Source organism: Notamacropus eugenii, chromosome 4, assembly GCF_028372415.1.
Source record: "Notamacropus eugenii isolate mMacEug1 chromosome 4, mMacEug1.pri_v2, whole genome shotgun sequence".
Taxonomy (NCBI): Eukaryota; Metazoa; Chordata; class Mammalia; order Diprotodontia; family Macropodidae; genus Notamacropus; species Notamacropus eugenii.
The window spans coordinates 320,871,403-320,888,846 of record NC_092875.1 but is presented as its reverse complement, the minus strand read 5'-3'; the positions used below and the strand labels follow the sequence as shown (position 1 = coordinate 320,888,846).

Sequence of the window (17,444 nt, the reverse complement as noted above, 5' to 3'; positions counted from 1 at the left end):
CCAGGCAATTTCTAGATTTGTGACACTGGGCAAGTTATTTGACCCTGTTTGCCTCAGCTGAAATGGAAAACTACTTCAGTATTGCTGCAAAAAGAAAAAAAGAATACCCCAAAATAGGGTCATAAAAAGTTGGACATAACTTGAAATTGACTGAACAGCAACAAAAGATAAATAAATCGGTTGGGAATGTGCAGATCCTGGGTACCTCTTAGTAAACCAATCATGAGGTCAGATAAGGATAAACACTAGGGTGGGCAGAACTCCTTCAGGGTCAGGGGCTCCATTTATGGATTCTTTAGCTATTCTAGTTGCCCCAATGCATGCTACCTTCTTTTTAGTCCAACCATCCTGTATCGCACACTAATAACCAAGATTAGGTATGTCAGCAATTAATAACCAGTGCCAATGACTATACAACAGCTCATTATGTGTCTTAAGTATTCGGTCTTAAGAGTGTCTTATGCATAGAATTTCCTTTTCAGGTGAGGTAGGCAAGATGTTTTACAGACAAGGAGACTCTCAGTGAGCTTAAGCAATTTTTCCAAGGTCATACAGCTAACGTGGCATGACTAACAACTCTGTGGTCATTCAACTGGAGAGAAATAAAATCCTGTTTTGTTGATTAAGGCTTTTTTAGCACTTTAAGGCTAAATTCTGTTTTCAGACAAAGGTCTCTTTGATGTGAGCTCCTTTCCTGTTTATTCTGTCATGGTATAGTTTCCCCAAGACTTTGTGTTCTGGAGAAGTCACAGAAGTAAACAAAAATTTACATTCTGCTAGAACTAGGGAAACACAGCAGACATAGAGCCAACACAATAAGTGAACACAATTTATTGTTAATTTGTTAGGTCTGTATCTCATTTGCGCATAGTTATTTTGATGTTATCTCCCCTATTAGATTGTGAGCTTCTTGAGAGTGGAGACCGAGTTTTTGATTTTCTTTGTATCTCTAGTGCTTAGCATGATGTCTGTCACACAGCAGGTACTTAACAGATGCTCAGTGACTTAGTGACACAAAATGGTATTTCTCTTTTGGCTGAGGACAAGAATGCTGATTCTGGAGGCAGGAAGAGCTCAGGCCAAATCCTTATTCAGATTCTTCTTGACTTTGTGACCCTGAGCAAGTCACTGCACCTTTGCTTACCTCAGCTTGCTCATCTGTAAAATGGAGATAATAATACTACCTACCTCCTGGGGTTGTTGTGAGGATAAAATACAAGCCTTTAAAAAAGTGCTACATAAACGCTAGATAAAAATAAAGATGAGAGAGTATGTTTTCTGAGTGAAATGCTATTGTATTTTTTCATGCAATTTAGCTGGTAGAAAGCACATGGGATGAAGGAATGAGTATATTTTCCAATTCTCACGTTTTTTTTCAGTAGAAATCAAAACAAGCATCCAGTTTGGTAGCTCAACCTGCCTTATCTTGTGAATTGGCATGCCAGTGGGTACATTTAATGCCAGTTCTGTGGGCATGGAAAATCATGATAAAAATGATAATATTGAGGGCTCCACATTTCAGACCTTTGTTGGAGAAATTATAGCTTATGTGATGCAGGTTCTTAGAGACTTGGACACCACAATTTGTCCTCTGCTTACTTACTACGTTACTGAAATAGTATAAGGCTTATAGGAAATTGTATCAGGAAATATATTCAACAGTCCATTTCTCATCTCTCTTAGCAATGGCTACTTCCTCATATTGCTAACAGTGGTATTCTATTGATGGGGGTGGGTTAGGGAAGGGTTAGAAGCAAAAGTCTTTACCTATTGAAACATGTAAAGATATAATGTTTTAAAAGAGGATGCTGTAATTCATCCCCTTTTGTTACTGGCTACTAAATTAAGATTTTAATGTTATATCTTTATTTTTCCTCTTCATAAACCAATAGGCACTAAAAAATTTCCCCCCAATTATGTGTAAAAACAATTTTTAACATTCTTTTTAAAAAATTCTTTCCCACTTCCCTTCCCTGTTCACCCTCATTGAGAAGGGACACAATTTGATAGAGGTTATACATATGCAGTGATGCAAAACGTATTTCCATGTTAGTCATACTGTGAAAGAAAATAAAGACAAAAAACGACCAAGAAAGAGAATAGTTAAGTCATTCACAGTTGATCACCTATAATGTTGCTGTTCCTGTATACAATGTTCTGGTTCTGCTCATTTCACTTTGCATCGGTTCATGTAAGTCTTTTCAGGTTTTTCTGAGATCATCCTGCTCATTATTTCTTACAGCACAATAGTATTCAATCACAATCATATACAAAACTTATTCTTCCATTCCCCAATTGACATAAATCCCCTCAATTGACAGACATCCCCTCAATTTCTATGTCCTTGTCACCACTAAAAGAGCTACTGTAAATGTTTTTGTACTTATAGATCCTTTTCCTTTTTTTCTCTCTTTTTTTGGAAAATGGCATAAATGATTTTTTTTATTAATTGCATTTATTTTCAGTGTTTTACAATACCATATAATTTAGATTTTTTTCCCCTCTCTCCCCTCAGCTCTCCCCTCCCTCTCCAAGATGGCATACAATTTTATATAGGTTCTACACATACATTCTTATTAAACACATTTTCACTATAGTTATGCTGTGCAGAAGAATTAAAATGAATGGGAGAAATTATATAACAAACCAAAATGTAATCCACACACACAAAAAAAGATCTGCTACATTCTGCTATTGAATTCCGTAGTTCTTTCTCTGGATGTGGAAGGCATTTTGCCTTAAAAGATCATTGGGAATTTTTCTAAGTCCTTGCATTGCAATGACATTCCAAGTCTACCAGAAGAAATTCTTGCACACTGTGGTCGTTGCTGTGCACAAAGTTCTCTTGGTTCTGCTCCTTTCGCTCAGCATCAGGTCATGTAAGTCTTCCCAGGCCTCTCTGAAGTCTTCCTGCTCATCATTTCTTATAGCACAACAGTATTCCATTACATTCATGTTGCATTCGTCCTTCGTTGCTGAAGAAGACCATGCCAACATAGAAATGATGACATGACTTGCACTTTATTTTGAGGGAGGGAGGGCTGTGTAGGTCACCAAGCCTCACTTCTCCTCCAGAGCCATCTGAATCTAGAAGCCTGATATTCCTCAGGATGACTGGAGATGACCCAAGATGCACTGGGAGACCTTGGGCCCTTTAGGCCAAGGTCTTTGTAGGCACTCACTTAGGGTGAGACAACATCCATTCATTGATTAGGCCTGTTTAAGAAGTAGCCAGGGCATGGCCCCTTTAATGAGGTCAAGAAAAAGAAAGACATCAGGCTGGGAGGGAAACAGCAACAGTTACTATGAATAATCACTCTCAAGCTAAGAGGGTCCAGAGGAGCCCTCAAGCAGGTCCCCAATGGAGTCCCAGTTTCAGAGTGCAGTAGGTTTAAGGTTTTGGGACAGGGAGAGGAAAATAGGAAAGTAACCAGTAAAACGCAAGTCAATTGGGCATCTTTTGGCCATCCAAGTTTACCTTCCTTTGGAGAGGAGAAGGAAGAGGAGAGGAAGGCAGACAGGAGAGGAGGAGGTTCAGTTACCAAGCTAGCATTCAGCCAGCTGCATCTACTCACAGGATTGTGTTCATCCTTCCTTGCCAAAGAAGACCATGCCATCATATACTATAATTTATTCAGCCATTCCCCAAATGATGGGCATCCCCTTGATTTCCAGTTTTTGGCCACCACAAAGAGTGCTGCTATAAATATTTTTATGATCTCTTGGGGATACAGTCCTAGAAGCGCTATTGCTGGGTCAAAGAGTATGCATATTTTTGTAGGCCTTTGGCCACAGTTCCAAATTGTTCTCCAGAATGGTTGGATCAGCTCATAGCTCCACCAACAATGAATTAGTGTTCCAACTCTCCCACATCCTCTCCAGCATTTATCATCTTCCTGTTCTGTCATGTTTGCCAATCTGATAGGTATGATGTGGTACCTCGGAGTTGTTTTCATTTGCATCTTTCTAATCAGTAGTGATTTAGAGCATTTTTTCATATGACTATAGATATCTTTAATTTCTTCCTCTGAAAACTGCCTGTTTATATCCTTTGACCATTTATCAGTTGGGGAACCTTTTTTTCCTCTCTTTGAGATATAGACCTAGTAGTAGTATTGCTTGGTCAAAGGGTATGCATGGTTTTATGGCCCTTTGGGCATAATTAGCTTGATTTTAAAAAGCCGTAAAAATTCTTTATAGAAGATGTAAGATTTATAGTAATTCTGAATGATGATGGCCTCCTTTAATTTAGCTTGAATTAAAACATTAGTAGAAGAAACTCAAGTAAAATAGCATTGTGGTCATTTGTTTTCTGACCTCAAAGAGTCAGGCACATAGTAGGCACTTAATAAATATTAATTGACTATTCTCAGCAATACTGTGGTCCAAGACAATTGTGAAGGACTTATAATGAAAAATGCTATCTCCAGAGAAAGAACTAATAGAGTCTGAATGCAGATTGAAGCATGCTTTGTTAAACTTTTATTTTTCTTGTGAGGTTTTTTTATGGGTCTGTTTTATAACATGACTAATATGGAAATATGATTTGCATGACTGAACATGTATATCCTATATCAAATTACTTGCCTTCTCAATTAAGAGGGAGGAGAGAGAGGGAAAGAAGGAGAGAACTTTAACCTCAAAATAAACCCCCCCCCCAAAAATGTTAGGAGTGAATACAGTGAGTTAGCAGTGAATACAGCACCAAACCTAGAGTCACAAGGACCTGAGTTCAAATTCAACCTCAGACACTTACTAGCTGTGGGGCCCTGAGCAACTTACCTAACCCTGATTATCTCCCCTCCTCCCCCCAAAAAAGAATGTTAAAAATTGTTTCTACATATAAATTAAAAAAATTTTTAAAAAAACCCCAGTTTGTTGACTTGTTGACTTCCCTCACTTCAGTTTCCCCATTTGTAAAAATGAAGGGGTTTAATGGATGACTGAGGCTGCTTTTATCTCTTCTATTATCCCAAATTTGACCTTCCTCTTCTCCACCTGCTAGCTGTATAGATTTCACATGTGTTCACTTTATATTTACTGTCATCATCACGTCCTCTTGGGAACTAAAATCTTGATGGACAACAACTATTGCCTTCAGTCCCAACATGATTGTCATTGCTATCTTAAATGTCACCAAATCCCAGCATGCCCTAGACAGAGTTTCTGTCTCACTAGGTCACCCTCTCAGCTGCTGGATGCATGACCTTAACCTGGGAGCAACTCAGCGTTCTCAGGGTGAAGGCAGTTTACACTGGGCACATGATTCACTTTCTAATGCAATGACTTCATTTCTATTATCCCAAAAGAATGCAACTGGTGTACTGACATTTTGTACACTGGCACAGGGGAAAACAATTTGTTGTTGTGCTATTATTCCCCAGCTGTACCCTGATAGGATGCTGAGGACTAATTAGGAAAGCCAAAAAGCCAATCGAGTCTTTTTTTGAAGTTCAGGTTAATACAGGTGCACACTGCCTTTGGAGATTAAATTGGTTTTTAAACTTGCTATTCATTTTGAACTTCTGTAAGTAAAAATTAACCAGGTGGCAGTCACTGGGCTTTCCTGGGACAGATTAAGATGAGTTTTCTAAGGGAAGCCTAAACATATATGAGATCACCTTGCTATTTGGCACAAAAGGTAAGAAAAAAAATTGGCGTGTGTGTGTGTGTGTGTGTGTGTGTGTGTGTGTATACTTCAGAGGTCATTAATCTACTCCAAATGCCTCCTTTTTAAAATAAAAAAACAGATTGAGGAAGTCAACAAGCTGATATGCATGTGTGTGTACATATGCATATACACACGTATAAATAACCCAAACCACCGGTTATTTTCACATAATGCAATTGCCCTATAAAATCACCACTGAAATGAAAGAGAGATTTGAAGAACTGAGTACTGCTTTTGTTCACACAAGTTCCCCATTAAATTGCTTTCATTTTACCTACTCTTGGGGAAAGACTTCAGAAAGGCACTGTGCTGCCCAGTCCCTTCCAGAAGAATTTAACAGGAGGAAAGACAACTTTGTGGCTGTCCCCAAATGAAACAAAAAAAGGACCATGCAGGGAAATATAAGGGCTTGAAGTATAGCAATAAAGGGCCAACTCATACTACCTTACCTGCTCCCAACTGGAAATTCTCTCCTCTTCTGATCCCTGACAGTGGGACTGCATATGAAAGAACAGTTTCAAAGGCTCTGGCTAGAGCCCTAATCATTGAAGCTGAGCAAGAGTGGGCCATGTGCATTTTGAGAACAGTGAATGCATTGTTCATTATAATAAAAGTTCCACTTGTCAGGCACACAAATATTTAATACTATGAAAAGGCAGATTTGATCTGTAACTAGAAGAGCAAAATAGCTCTTTTGGTTTCTCCCACTCTGATTTGAGTAGACTGGAACTTACTATTCTCATATTCTCGTATGAAGTCACACAGTTCTGCTAACTCCAATTCAATCATGAAAGGCAAGTGAGTAAATTCCTGCCAGAGGAATCACTCCAGCCCTTGAAGGAGAAGGAAAAGGCATCATAAAAGCAGCCCAACTATTTCCTGTTTATAACTTTTGGTCATGAATGGACACTCCTCCTGATTTATCTCTAATACCTCTTGGACCTTATGAAAGACCAAGTTATTCTCTGTAACCTAGAAAGACTCTGGAGTGATAAAAGCACTATTCATTCATAAACAAATAATCAATGTTATGACATTAAACAATGCTAAAAGGATGGATACAATTTTTTAATAATTGAAGAAGGTAGGGTTGCTAAAAGGTATTACTCAAATTTATGGACAAAGAAACTAGAGAAAGGAGGAATACGTTTAAGTTCAGAGCCCTTAAGGGAATCTCTGGAAAAAGCCTGCCCCTCAAGCTCTTGCCATGTATATATTTTGAGTTTTTAAAAATTCTTGTATGGCTCTCAAAGCACAAAAGGGACCCCTCAGGGGATAGCTAAACCTATAACCTAATAAAAAATTTAAGAAAGCTACATATAATTGACAGTAAGGTATGCTTTTCCTTTTCATCACTTCTTGTTACTACCTGTAACATATGGAGTAGTAGGTTGCTGGTGGTAACGCTCCTTGGCTTACTCTGAGCATCTCTATATAATTCCCAGCAAGCTAATTTTCTAGATTTATGCAATAAATCCTTTTTTTTAATCAAATTTAATTAATTTATTTGTTTTTAGCTTTCAATAATCACTTTCATAAGTTTTGAATTTTCTCCCCTCCTCCCCGAGACAGCATGCAATCTTATATGGGTTCTGCACTTACATTTTTATTAAACACATTTTCACATTAGTCATGTTTATGCAATGTTCATTGGGCAGGTAGGTGGTACAAAGGATGGAGTACAGTGCTCAGAATCAGGAAGACATCTTCATAAGTTGAAAACTGGTTTCAGAGACACTTGCTGTGTGACCCTGGGCAAGCCACTTAACCCTCTTTGCCTCAGTTTCCTCCTCTGTAAAATGAGCTGGAGAAGGAAATGGCAAACCACATCAGTATCTTTGCCAAGAAAACCTCAAATGGGGTCCCAGAGAGTCAGACATGACTAAAACAACTCAACAACAACGGAGCCCCACGCCATTCATCAAAATAGCTAAATAAAAAATGTACCTTGTAATCAACTGATTTCACAGAATAGTGAATATGATTTTTAAAAACAGATGTTTTTTATTTCTGGCCTGCTGACCCCTTGACTTCAAGATTTAAGAAACTTTTGAACAACAGACAATGTAGTAAGCATTTATTACCATGTCCCAGGCACCGTGCTAGGTGTTAAGGCACTGGAGAACTCAAATAGAAATACCCTGTGCTCAAATTGCTGATATTCTTCTAACACAATTCAGGCAGCCAGAACGTTAGCAAAAAGAAAAAAAGTAGCTCATCTGAGGGATGGAAGGGGGGATGGTAGAGTTTTAATCACTGTTGGTAGTATTATGATAATTATATAAAATAGTTGGAATTTTTAGAGTTCAATTTTACAACAGAATTCCCTAAGTTTTTAGAATTAACAGGAAAGCAAATGGATATTTTAAAGGGAATTGGGACTAAAAGCAATTTCTCTTATGTTCAGACAGGAAAGGCAAACTCTTAGAATTCAATTTAATTCAGTTCTACCGATACTATCTGAGAATGTGCTATACGCAAAGCACTATCCTAGTTGCTGGAGAAGTATTCCCCAAGATCATATTTTCCTGTTTCTGAAATAAAGGTCATTGCTTCCATGCTTATGCCTATGCAGAAAACCAAGAGCTTCCTGCTGTGGAAATCTCTTCCTGGCAGGTATGAAGAGAATATCTCACCCATGCATTTTATAACAGCTTCATCTGAAAGGTAGTTATCTCAACCTTGCCATGGAATGTATCTTTTTTCTCACAGAAGGCCCTTTTGAAAAAAAGTACATGATAATCTTCGGCTTTATTAGAATGGTTTTGATGCGTGGGGAGCAGAATGGTAAATCCCGACGTGGATGCGCTCTCAGTCTCCTCCCTTCCCCAGTATAGTTAATCTGCCTCTGGTTAATCAGTAGTTAATTCTGGCCAGGGAAACCAATTCATGCTCAAACTACACCAGTAGGCTCAGATATTTATTATGTATCATTGCAGAGATCTAGTACAAAGACATTTTTCCTGAGCTATTTGAGATCTATAGCATGATGCAAAAAAACAATACAAAAAGTAATCCGTAACTTTTCGAATTCACTTTCCCCAACCCTTAGTGTTTCCTTTAAAGAAAAAAAAAGGTGATTCAAATGCTTGTCACATTAATATCACAGAATCATAAAATCTAAGAGTTGGAAGGGACCCCAGGGGCTCTCTTGTTCAATCCAACTACAACATATTGTAGTTTATCCTCTAGATGTGATGGGAGAGGTCATGTGTAGCTTGTACAAACCTACTCTATGCCTTAATACAGTGTTTACTAGGATATTATTTAGAAAGGAGGAAATATTCTTAATGGAAATTTCTCTTCTAAAGATAATTCTAAATCAACTTTGGATATTTGTCTTCCAAAGAAAATAAGCATACCCAGTCTCTTCTACTTTTATCTCACCAAACTTTCACAATAGAATGAATATCCAATTTCTAAGGGTGTATCCAGTTTCAGATAGGAGATATATAGGTATAATATGGCTGTGGTGTAGTGAAAAGAAATCTTGTTCACCGTATCCATTCAAAATAGACAGAGTTGTGCTTTTAACACCCTTTGGGCTCTATTAACTATATTTAACTGAGGAGGCCAGGTATTTTCATGTACTGGCTAGCCTCAGAGCTAGGAAAGTTCTACATCAGAACAGAAGAAAAATAGTGGCATTCAAACCTGCTGATTTAATGGGCATGCAAGACCGCTGTATGCCATTAATTCATATATGAAGGCCGAAGGCAAAACAAGAAAGCAGAAAATTAAAGTCTTTTACTAAAAGTCAAGGCTTTTAAATGACAGGAACATATAAATATTTTATTTTTCCATCAGTCACACCATCCACTCAATTTTCATTTATTATACAGTGCTATATGTTAGGACCAAAGAGTCCAGGGTCTATGATTTTCATTCTAATTGTTCTAGAAAGATGAAAGTCCTTGGCTGTAAACAGCTCAGGTGAGAACTCTTTAAGTAGTAACTCTTCTATTATTCTTACAGAGCTGACATTTATTCTGAAGGAAAAAATCTGTACCACTGGGCATAACATTAGACTTTTTATTTTTTTCTTCAGCACCTTAAAATGAACTCTTCAGCCATCACAGTTAGACTCCCACTAATAAATGTGCTGGCTTAGACCCTGTTCTTGGACAACCTAAGGCCTTTGAAGACTTAGATCAGGCTGAAATTGTCTGAATAGGTAACCAAGAGAGACTTTGTTATATGTGGCTCAGTTCGTAAATCAGTAGAATATGTTTGCCAAATTGCAATTTCTATGTTTATCTGCTATTCAGAGGGCCTCCAGGACCCTATATACTCTGATCTGGAAATAAGAATGAACAGATGGATTCTTGTATTTTAAACGGCCTTACAAAATAAACCTTTAATTCTATTCTCCCTAAATCATGCTAAAGAATACTTTCTGCGAGGTTGTGGTTTCATAAACTATCCTTTTTTAAGCTTTTGAATTCAGGCACACACCCAGAAAGATAATGCAACATAAGGGATTATGATCCTACATGCTCTAGTCTCATGTCTTTATAAAGATGCAGTTCTGGGGACGCTTCTTTCTTGTATGTCATGATACAATTTCATCGGGTGCAATCTCTTTCATACGTATTATCTACTTTTTTCTCTCCTATGAAATAATATAACATTCAATAATGTTAATTAAAAAACAAAGCAGAGGGAAAATACATTTGAGGACAGAAAAGAGTGAAGAGAGTTTTCTACTGGAATGTAAAAAAAGGATACTAGGAAATCCCAGGCTGTGGCAAAAAAGGGTTCCAGGGGGGCCAGAGTTTGAAAAGTAGTAGCATTCTGGCTGCCTCTGTGCAGTGTAAAGAAAAGCAGGGGAGGCTAGGGTTCCAAGAGCTAAGCATTAGCTTGCCTTTAACAGACCTGTTACTACCTTCTGGAGCTCTGCAACATTTGCTTTTCCATGTTTCTTGATAGGAAGTTTTCTTTCTGGTGAGCAGGTAACATTGGGATTGAAGGATAAAAGGGTTATATTGCTCATTTTTGTCATGAGCCAGGAGGATAACTTATTCTTCAGTTCAGGCGGGGAAGCCATTGGAACAAATATGATATTTTAATGTTAATTCATAGGCTCAAAGAACCTTAGATTTAGAGCTGGGAGGGACCTCAACAGGCCACTTAGTCCAGACCCTTCATCTGACAAATGATGAACTGAGGCCCAGAGACATTAAATGACTCAGTCATAGGAAATAGCCGAGGCAGGATTTGAATCCAGGTCCTCCAGGTTTATGCCTCCAAATCTAGAACTCTTTCCATGGGAACTTCTTTCATAAGTAGCTGAGGGAAATGACCCCAAGAGCTCATCTAGCTCATTAGATTACAAATTCAGTCTTGAATATCTGCACAGTACCCAGTGGAGAGAATGTGTGGTATGAGTTCACATTCACTTTCCAATCAAGATTCATGCATATAATGAGTAGTCTTTCCTCTGGGTACAGGAAAAAAAGTATTGTGTGCCTGTAGAAGTGATGGAGAATTAGGACTGGAGTAAAGGTAATCAAAGGAAAGACCTTGAAGAGTGGTGATAAAAATCAAGAGATAAGGCATATTTTTAAAGCCTCTATGATTCCTCTTCTGTTTGTGTACAAAAGGACAGCACTGGAATAGTAGTTCTCAAACTTTTTGGCCCATTGTTTCTCTTCCTCCTCTAGGGCTCTTGAAATCTTTACCTGGACATCATTTTCTTCCTTTTACCACACCTAAATTAAGACAGGTCCATCTGCCACATTGCAGGGCTTTTTTGAGTCAGTACCTTTTCACCTCCTCTTATTAGAGAAAAACTTATTTGGACTTGTTGCTACTTTAACAATCCCAGAACAAGATTACAAATCTTGTGTTATAGCAGTTTGGCAAAGGCATATTGGACGTGAGTTTGTGATCTATATTTGGCCCAAAGTGACATAACTCAAGTATTACCTGATATATCCTGACTAAAATAAATTCAGACAAAAAAGGAAAGAAAAAGAGGGGTGGGGAAAGAGAAGAGATGAGAGGATCTAAGTTGTGGCCAAATGCAAATCACAGTACATAATCCAAACAAGTGTAGCAGAAAATTGGAAAAGATGAGGTCTGGTGTGCAAGGGTGACTAACATGTCACTGAGGCAGATACTTTTGGCTCTGAATGAGAGCCAAGGTAATGGCCATACCTCTGTACTGGTAAATATTCAGTCAAAGTAGATCCAAAGCCTCAAGGAAATATTTACAACATAAAAGAATTATGTGAAAATTCATTTATATTCACAAAAACCACATGTACAAAACTTCAAAATGTAAGAATGGATTAAATTAAACTGTTGAACAACACACATTAGTTTCAATTAAAAAACTGTCAAGTTTCTCACATGTACATTACCTAGATTACAATAAAAAAATTATAAATACTATGAAATTTTTATAAAAACAAGTCTGCATATATACTTAAATGATATTTTTATCACTATGATTTTTTCTAATGGGTTGTTCCTACAATTACATATTTTGGGGGGGAGGGGATGGAGAAGTCAGTGGTTAAGTTTGTGCTTTTTAAATAAAATGAGATTGACAGAACTCTATATATTTGCAAGTGTGATATCCTCTCCGGTTTAAACACCAAGAAACATCAATTTGTCTTGGAGACATGACTGCTACAAAAGATTCCCAGTTTTACAGAGTGTGCAGACCTTTACTTATTAGGAATGCCTTTTGGTTTGGCTCACGTTTCAAGAACCTTCGGAGCATGTCCATGCCGTCCTGTGATCCCCCGGGCTTCAGGATAAGGTTTCTGTATTTCATTCCAGCCTAATAAAATAAAACATTATGTCTGAGAGTTCATGTTTATACCAATTTTCCAACTCTATATATAGGTTTTTAAAAGTCAGTAGGGGTGAGGGGGAAGGGATAAAAGTAGAAAGAAAGGAAATTCTGGCTGGATTCTCTCTTCCCCAGGAGTAGAATTGCTCAGGAGGTTTTTCTTAGTACTTTTCTGGAGAGCAGATTCAATTGTTCTTTGGTTCTCTCTCTGCTCAACAGTCTGACTCGTTGGAGTTGTAGAAGCTAGCCTTCAGGTGTGAGGTAGGAAAGTATTAAGAAGGAATATCTGGCATGTTCATGTTCAGTATCCTTGGGCAAATAGAGGTGCAACTTCTGTATATTGTAAACTTTCTCCACTCTCAGTTGCTCACTCAAATTACCAGCTCTAGCTCTAAGAGAAAGCAAAGGGAAAGAAGGCTGCCCACGAGGGTTCTAGTGATCTGGGGGACAGTGCTGTTACCTGCTTGGAAGAAGCTCAATTACAAGAAGCTCCCACTGGGCTTCGGGCTCAAATAGCTAAAGTCCCTTGTAGCTGGGCCCTTCACAAAGTTTGGCTTGGAAGCCGAGCATTCAAATGTATGACACTGTCCCTCTATCTATACATCCTGTATTATACTTTGGGGACTCCCTGGATTTTATGCATCTGTATGAACATAATCCACTGGAGAAGGAAATGGCCAAAACACTCCAGTATCTTTGCCAAGAAAACCCCATGGACAGTATGGTACATGAGGTCACAAAGAGTAGGACACGACTGAATGATTGAACAGCAACAACAACATGAACATACAAGTATCATTTGTTTACTAAGGCATAATGAAGCAGCTATAATTAAGGGCAGACTGATGACAACCTCGTGTGCACAAAGGATGCAGTTCTTGAAGGGAAAGAGAACTGAGTGGGAAAGAGTCCTTGAAAGAAGATCTGAATCTATTTGGGTCCAGAGGACTAAAAGACTCCACTCACTGCAAGATGAGCTAGAGAAGTGCTAGTGACTAAAGCAGCATGAACTTCTGACACACACATGATTCTGAGTAATAACCATGAGAGAAGGAGTGGCACCAAACACATTAACATGGAACAGGGAAAATGGATACAAGAAATCAACAGATTTCCTCTACCCCTCATTTGAGCTGACTTTCTAGATTTTCTCCTGAAACAAATCTTTCATTGATTGATAAGAGGCATTGGTGACAGATATGCTTTACCTCATTCTTTTCCTTGCTTCATGAGCAGACAATCAACAAAGATTTATTAAATGCCTACTATGTGCCAGACACATAGTTGGGCAGCGGTGGCACAGTGGATAGAGTACCAAGCTTGGATTTATCTTCCTGAGTTCAAAGCTGGCCTTGGACACTTCCCAGCTGTGTGACCCTGGGCAAGTCACTTAACCTTGTTTGCCTCAGTTCCCTCATCTGTTAAATGAACTGGAGAAGGAAAACACCTCAGTATCTCTGCCAAAAAAGACTCAAATGGGGTCATAAACATACATATAACATATAATAACATGTGCCAGGTACTATGCTAAGTGCTAAGAATACAAAGAAAGGCAAAAGACAATTCCTTCTCTCAAGAAGCTCACAACCCAATGGGGAGAAACAATATGTGGAATAACTATATACAAACAAGATATAGATAATATAAATTGGAGATAATCAATAAAGGGAGGGCCCTGACAGTAAGGGAGATTGGAAAGGGCTTTTTTGAAGAAGATGGGATTTTAGCTGGGACTTGAAAGGAATCAGGAGGCAGAGATGAGGAAGGAGAGTATTTTAGGCATAGGGAACAATCCCTGATCTCAATGAGCTTACAATCTAACACTGAAGAAAATGTTGTTCAGCTGTGTCTGACTCTTCATGTCCCAACAGACCATAGGTCCTTCTATCCTCTACTAGCTCCCAAAGTCTGTCCAAGTTCATGCTCATTGCTTCCATGACACTATCTATCCATCTCATCCTCTGCTGACGAAAGTATTGGAACACCTTTCCTGAAATAATAATGTGTTGTGTATCATCTAAGAAGTAAGTGAGGTATGAGATATGGAAATGCCTATTCTGGTCATGGCTAGAGGTACTCACCTTATACCAAGACATACCAAATCAAAACTATGGACCTCAGCCACAAGCTACACCTTTGACCCCTATGTTTCTTTCATTTTCTTACATATCTAAACTTGACCTACGCCTTTCACCACAGGCTGCTAAATAATGAGGAAGAGGTCACTCTAAAAGTCAATGCTTCAGCCCTTTAAAGGTTAGAGGAGTTACAGTCCATTTGGATAGCAGATGGGAAGAGACCTGTGTCTTAGTAATAACATATGTGTGTGTACATATCATGTTTATTTAGCACTTTAATGTTAAAGAGCCACTATTTAAGGATAGTACCCAGGGAAGTCTCCTCATCATTTTCCCAACTGGCTACTTTCTTAGACGTCATCAGTTCCAGAAACTCATCATTCTACAAGATGAAATCAAACTCAGCAACTCACACCTCCTCTGATCACTTTCTACCCAGATTTTATGACTACATCATGCCCCCACAGGTGACCTTGCTCCACTTCCCCTTTCCAGTTTATTTTTAGGTGTTACCTCCCCCATTGTGAGCTCCTTCAGGGCAAGGGCTGTCTTATACCTTGTTTTTTTTTTTTTTGCATCCCCAGCTCTGGAACATAGGAGCTTAATAAATATTTTCTGACTCAGAGGACTTTCCTCACAATAACCTGAGTTAGACAGTGCAAGTGACTTTGTCCTTGTATTTTAGAGGAGGACACTGAGACCCAGGGAAGTTAAATGACATGTCTAACACAGATGTTAAATGTAAGAGCTGGGACTGGAACTCAAAGTCTTTTGTCTTCAAGATGAAAGCTTCTTCTATCAAATCAGTCAATAAACACTTATTAAGTGCCTACTATGTGCTAGGCGCTGTGCTAAGTTCTGGGTATACAAAAAGGGGCAAAAGACAATCCCTGCCTTCAACGAGCTTACAACGTAACATAGGAGAAAATATTGTTCAGCTGTGTCTGACTCTTCATGTCCCAGCAGACCATAGGTCCTTCTGTCCTCTACTGGCTCCCAAAATCCGTCCAAGTTCATGTTCATTGCTTCTGTGATACTACCTATCCATCTCATCCTCTGCCTTTCTCTTCGCCTTTTACCTTCAATCTTTCCCAATATCAGGGTCTTTCCTAATGAGTCCTGTCTTGTCATTATGTGGCCAATACATAAGCAATAAATACAAAGCAAACTAAGTACAGGATAAATAGGAAATAATTAACAGAAGGAAGGTACTAGAATTAAGAGGGGTTGGGGAAAGCTTCCAGTGAAAGGTGGGATTTCAGTAGATCAGGTTTTCTGTGACAAAATGACTTTCCTTACTATGTCTCCCCCAGCAACACTTGCAAACCAATGACTTTGAGTCCACCAGGGGGGCTAACCTCCAGGGAAGTTCCTATCTGCAATGTCCAGGTGAGAGTCCTGAGACAGAATCTGGGCTTCCTGGAAGAGTTGTTATTTGTAAGAAAAGAAATGCTGGTACTTGTTGGTAGAAGAGGAACAGAAAATAAGGACTTTATCCACTGACTTGACACTCATTTAGCTACTAAATGACAGGCACAGACTCTAATATTAAGTGGTGGTGTTGTGAAGGGGCAGCTCATGACTCATCTTGGAATCACCTGTGCACTGTTCAGGCTCACACTATGTGGTTTAATACAGCTCAAGCCTTTCACTGCTCACTAGCTCCTAACAAGTTGATTCAATTTCCTGAATTACAGTGCAATGGTCTCTTAATAGTTTCATTTCCTTCACAATGAGATTTTGAGAAGAGACTCAGAGTCCTTACGGTAACAGGATCTTGTTTTTCTTAAAAGGGTTAAGTGAATTCTTGTGCTTTAGGAAAGCAGCAGGCTTTCAGGGTGAGAGAATGGAGCCAGTCAAACAGATCCTAGACAGAGGAGGCAGGAGCCTTTGTCTGAGGCTGGTCCATTATGTCTGTGCACTAAAGATGCTTACATGTGGGAAAAGAGTGGATCCCACCTCCCCACCTCTTGAAACAAGTTGACTGTGTAAGCTCCTTGGAAGGCAGGGGCTATTTTCTTTTTGGTTTTGCATCCTGAGCATTTATCAGAGTGTCAGGTAAATAGGAAACTCAGTTTCCTCACCTGTAAAATGAGCTAGGGAATTCTTTGCCAAGAAAACCCCAAATGGGATCATGGAGAATCAGACATGGCTAAAAAAGACTGACCAACAACTGGTAAGTAGGAGGCACTAAAAATTTTTTTTTAATTAAACTGAATTAGAGATTTAAATAATTACTAGTGGTAATTATTTCGTAAGTCATTTCTGAGATAAAGGAATGAATACAGTATAGTTAGGGAACCCCTCTCTTCAATACAACACAAATAAAAGAGGGAAGTTCAAATAATTGTGGGCTCAGTGGCAACATTCTCTAGCCAAATGAATGAACTGGTTCTGTGGCTAATATTTCTAGCACCAATGAAGCAAGCTCTCATAAACCAATAAATGCTTTCAGCAAATGGAGAGACTGTGTGCTTTCCCAATTTTTCATATTTCATATCCCTGGACTGTTTGTCCATTCACTGCTTCTTAGTAGCAATATGGTAAAACGGGGTTGATATGAAAGTATACGTGTGTAGCTTTTAATAATAGAATCTTTGTGTCTTTCAGAGATTGCATAAATTCTCCCCAGTGCTGATGTTTTCTAAAGCCTTGGGTCTCTCCTGAGGTTGGTTACCCATGGACAAAGTCTATTAAATAGTCATATCTTTTACTTGAGATTCTCTTGAAAATACTAAGTTCTTTTAAGTGAAGCTACAGGTGGGACAGTAGGTGTTTTTCTTAGCACATGTGTGGAAATAATCTCCATCTCTACTTTTTAAAAAATAAATAATGGCAAAAGTAATATTTTCTTGAAGACAGATGAGGCATTTAAATTATTCAGTATATAAAC

General features: G+C 38.6%; 1 protein-coding gene across 1 annotated transcript in view; it reads right to left on the bottom strand.

Moving 5' to 3' along the window:
• Nucleotides 1-11,899: 11,899 nt before the first annotated feature.
• Nucleotides 11,900-17,444, bottom strand: part of NLN (neurolysin) — a 130,644-nt gene continuing 125,099 nt past the window's right edge. The window contains 1 exon segment of the mRNA XM_072605081.1: nt 11,900-12,461. Within this exon segment, the coding sequence (XP_072461182.1) occupies nt 12,327-12,461 (135 nt within the window). The 3' untranslated portion in view covers nt 11,900-12,326.